General features: G+C 32.4%; 1 protein-coding gene across 1 annotated transcript; it reads right to left on the bottom strand.

Moving 5' to 3' along the window:
• Positions 1-1,899: 1,899 nt before the first annotated feature.
• On the bottom strand, positions 1,900-3,081 carry LOC18035292 (putative F-box protein At3g25750). The gene has a single exon (XM_006423574.1). The coding sequence runs from the start codon at positions 3,079-3,081 to the stop codon at positions 1,900-1,902; it is 1,182 nt and encodes a 393-aa protein (XP_006423637.1).
• Positions 3,082-4,985: the final 1,904 nt, after the last annotated feature.

Consider the following 4,985-nt stretch of genomic DNA (forward strand, 5'->3'; position numbering starts at 1 on the left):
AGCTTTCTTGCATAATTGGTATGTGCTTGGGAGAAAGAACTTGAGGATGGAGTCATGGCGTGGGATATGAAATCAATATATAAGCTTCCAATTTTAATAAAGTAAGGATATTATTAAAATATAAAAAAATTATAGATACTGGCAGACAAACATAATAATTACAGAGCACACACAAAAATAGAATGATAACTTTTAACATGCAACGATGATTTTTTAAATAGACATAATAATTACCACCAACCCCACTAGATAACTATTATCCTCCTTCATTTATTTTCCTCCCACCACAGTTATTACCCTCCTTCATTTATTTTCATCGGACCTTCTCTTGTAATTATTACAATAGCTTGTGTATTTATATTATTGTAAAATAGACGGTAAGTGATGAATAAAAATTATTTCCTTTCCTTTGGTTTTTTAATAATAGATTTTAATATATTAAAAATTATATTTTTTTATCGATTAATATATTAAAATTTGTAATTTTTATATGTTAGTGGGATTCTCATTGTGTGTGTGTGTGTATATATGTACACACACATATGAGTATGTTAAAACGTGGTTTCGAAGTTCTAACATCTTTTAATTAGGTGTGAAAAAAGCACATGATTAATTAGTGGACAAATAGGAAAAAAAATACTAATTGTTGAGAATTGACCACAGCTAGTTGCCTAATTATCACCTTTTGGGCAACAAGATAAAAGAAGATTGGAGATTAGTGGTAATAAAGAACAATATTTTTTTATTTCTGTTCCGGAATATTTGACATTTGGGATAGGTATGGATCAGAAGACCATCCAAAATCATTACTCGAGTTGAAAACAATTTTAGAGAAGATAAGGGTACTGATTTAAATTTAGGTTATTTCTTTGATAGGTATAGTTTTTGTCCCTTCTTTTTATAGATTTTTTATTATGTTCCTTCAAGAATGTACTTTCTTTATCCTGTTACCCATTGGTTGTTGTGCCAAAAGCCCAAAATTTTATGCAACTAAACGATGTTATGTTAAAGTGAATTTAACCCGACGATATAACTGAACTGTAAAGGATCTCGAGACATAGTATATATAGGGTGGCGGTATTTCCACTTTATCTTTTGTGTAAAACCATCCCACTAGTTATATTTTTTGAAATTACAATGTTATCCTTGTGTGAAATGGTTAAAATAGGTAACGGCAAAACTTTTTATTTTTATAGATGTTGTTCAAACACCAGAGTAAACACTTACAATACTTTTTCACATACACTGTAATTCAGAAATTTATTCAAACCAATGTATTAAGTAAGCGTTAATACATATACTACCAAATACTTGTAGTTATTATACATTTAGAATCAACGAGTAACTAAAATAAGAGTAATGGAGTGTTTAATGGACAATATAAATTTACCTTTATTTAAGATATAAATGAATAAATAGTGGCAGATATCAGAATTTAATTAGTTTTATTTTTTTCAACAAATCTGAAAATAATTAAAAGAAAAGAAACATTATAAATTACATGGACAAGGTTATTTGTGGTATTTATGGGACGGATTTACAAAACATGTTGATTTTAATCTTTTTTTTATTATTATTGGGATGGTTCCGTTTTACCCAAAAAGAAGGGTGGAATCACCATCCTGTATATTCATTATCCGAATAAATATTTTATCATTTAGGGCCCCTCATATTTTATATTTTTAAATTAATTTTTAACGTGTCAGGTTTTGATAAATATGTTGCAATCCGCCAATCAACTGTTTGGTAGGTGAAGGTACGTAATACCCAAAAAAAAGGGAGAGAGAATATGGATCTCATGCTGAATAATGTGCAGCAATTTGTTTGCTTTCACACATCTTAGAGAAAGTAAATAAAAGAGAACAAATGACATAATTATAATCATTTTTATAGTTAACATTATTTTTCACTCGGCAGTTCATCATTCAATCTAAAAGGCAAATCTTGAGGGAGAATTGCATCGCTCTCACATTGAGATATACCCTTTTGGAAGTCATAAGCGCACCAATCTTCATCTTTGTGATTCCTAAAATAAATATAATCACTTCTGCATCCCATTTTGCTAGCAGAGACCAACATACAGCAATCACTCCCCAAAAACAATGTCCTATCCCCAAGTCTCTCCAACTTGATCCATGAAAGTGTACCAATATCAAGCCGAAACACCTCTACATCATCAACAATATTAACTGATTTTGTTGAGATGAGAAAAATCAATAAAATTTCGCCGTCCGATTCAAGCAAACATTCCTTGAAATGCCTTGAATGGACGGTAGGGGCAGCTCTTTTTGTACCCAAGGCTGTGATTCTCGCGTCTTCAATAACTGCAAGTGTTCCCTGCAAACTCAAAGCATAAAACTTCCCTTTATAACCAATAGCATTAGTAAATCTCATGAAAAAATTTCTCTTTGATTTATGATCATAACAATGAGGTTCAGCAATGGCACCATCTTCCTTTATCCATTCATATCCTCCCCATAGCCCTGCTTTTTGTTTATAATACACGAAAGCTGGATGGCTAATTCCCGTTAAAACAATCATTTCAGAATTTCGAAAATCAGGATCTTTATGTGATGAAGATATAACAGCGCATTGAAATGGAACCCTTTGATCCCACGGAGGGAGCTGCTGGTAGCATTCCCCAATTGTAACAAAATGTAAATAATATTCAGGTGGTGATGATGATGCTCGTTTGGCCACAAGCACACCGTTGGAGCATCCAACGTAATATTTCCAAGGCATTTGCCATGGCCGGCGCCTCCAATACCAGGTTCCCCATGTCCATTCTCCTTGATGAAATGATATGTTGAATTTAAACTTTGTGTCTTCGTTGCCATCATGAAGTTCCAGCCATGGCTGTGTAATTGCTCCTGGGTTACAGCACTGCTTTGTTTGAGCTGATCTCCATGACTTGGTCACTCCTCCATAGCTCATGTCAAACATTAGAGTTGAATATTGCCATGAAATCACTTTGATGAGTTGCTGCGGAAGATCTGGCCATGGCTTTAAACCAAGGGCATTGGTTTCTTTTTTGAGTGGAGCAGGCTGCTTCTTTTTTAACTTCTTCACCTTGTTTGCCATTAGTGTGTGTACGGGTTTTGAGGATGGAGTTTAGAGTAGGATACGAACTTATTAAATATAAAGCTGTAGACGTGGCTCCCAAGTTACTAAAATCTATTTATTATAAAATGCATTTGATCAATTCTCGGAACCAAAAAAAAAATGCCGGTTCTACAGTTGACCTTGGCTAGCGACGACTGCCTTGGAGAACACGGTCTTGTTAGGTACTTTTTTTTTTTAATAGATAACAGTAAAGATGAATATTGAGACTAATAGAAAATCAAGGTAATAAGAGAGAGGATAAAGAGAAAAAGAGAAAAATGAGAAGGTCATAAAATGATGAATAATTGTTATGTTGATGGGTATTTCAGTTATTTTTTATTTAGATCGATAACTTGGTTATTTGTTATGTAACCTAATGTTTGGGTGTTCTTTGAGTGAAATTATTCAACTTCACAAAAATTCTTACTATTTAGTACTATTTGGGTGTTCTTTGAGTGAAATTAAATCCTTTAAATTTTGAGTTTTGAATTATCTTTTGACATGTGTGTATTTTTATTTATATATGATTGAGATTTACATTTTTTATTTTATTCCTTTTTAATGATTATCAATTACATGATCGTATTTACTCAGACAAAAAATTAAATCAAGTGAGAATTCTAATCTTTTCTTTAATATTTTATTCTAACTTAGGGTTATGTAATATTTATCTAATGAGCCCTGTCAAAATCTTCTTTTTTTTTTTTCCTTATTAACGTAATGATGAATAACAAATTGGCACGAGTTGCTTTGCTTACCCTCTTATCTTTTAGAAGAAAAAAAATGTTAGCGGCAGAAAAAGGTGTCCGATCAAGACGAAGATGCTCTCACATTAGCAACTACTGATAATAAGAAATTGTAATTGTATCCTAAAGAATAAAAAGTTAAATTCCTTGAGCAAACATTTTATTTCCAACAAAACTCATTACCTTATAAATGTCAACCAATCAAAATTTATCACCACATGGCTAACTCCAATCCACTGCCATTCAGAAAATTGTGAGGCTCCATGACAACTTCCACACGTCAATTAATTGTATGTGACAAACTTCTGACATCAAAACTGAAGTTTCAATTAATTCCTAGCAGCTACATCACTTAAATTTCTTTTGAGTTGAAGCTTGGATACCGACCCTTGAAATTTCATAATTCTCTAGACAATAGCCAATGCACAAAAAATACTAAGAAGGATGATAATGGCTGTAGTCAATCTTTTTTTTTTTTTTAATAAGGGAATAAAACCTTCGTTACGGAATTGAGAGCAAACACATGATTTGAGCTGGTAAACTATCCAGCCATATAACAGGTTATAGACCTTTTAAGGCTACCTTAGCCAAGGCATGAGCATTAGCATTACAAGATTTATGAGTGTGTTGAAATTTGACTGCCTGGAAGTTTTTTCTTCGTTCTTCAATCTCTGATATCACCCAACATATCTCAGTTTTGCTACCATTCTTGTTATTTGCCAAGTCAACAGCCATTTGGTAGTTCGATTAAAAAATGACAGTTGATAAACCTGCACTTGTTGCTACTTGCATTCCCCATTCAATTGCTTCTGCTTTTGCAAAGGAAACTTATCCATTGAAATTTGAAGATTTGATGGCTGCAGCTACAATATCTCCTTTAGCATTTCTTATTATTACTCCTAACCCAACTTTATAATTCTCCTTGTTATAGCCACAAACAAAGTCTAAGTACTATAAATTATTACATTTCTTACAAAAAATAAAAAAGAAATTTTTTCTTTCTTTTCGTTGACAGTTACTAAACAAACCATTAAATAACTTGTATAGATTTTAAACCTAAAAAAGTAAATTAACACTTGTAAAACTCACTAATCAAGTGTGTGTGTGTGTACGCGCGCGCGCGCGTGCCTATATAAT

This window comes from Citrus clementina, unplaced genomic scaffold (assembly GCF_000493195.1).
Source record: "Citrus clementina cultivar Clemenules unplaced genomic scaffold, Citrus_clementina_v1.0 scaffold_8, whole genome shotgun sequence".
Lineage (NCBI taxonomy): Eukaryota > Viridiplantae > Streptophyta > Magnoliopsida > Sapindales > Rutaceae > Citrus > Citrus x clementina.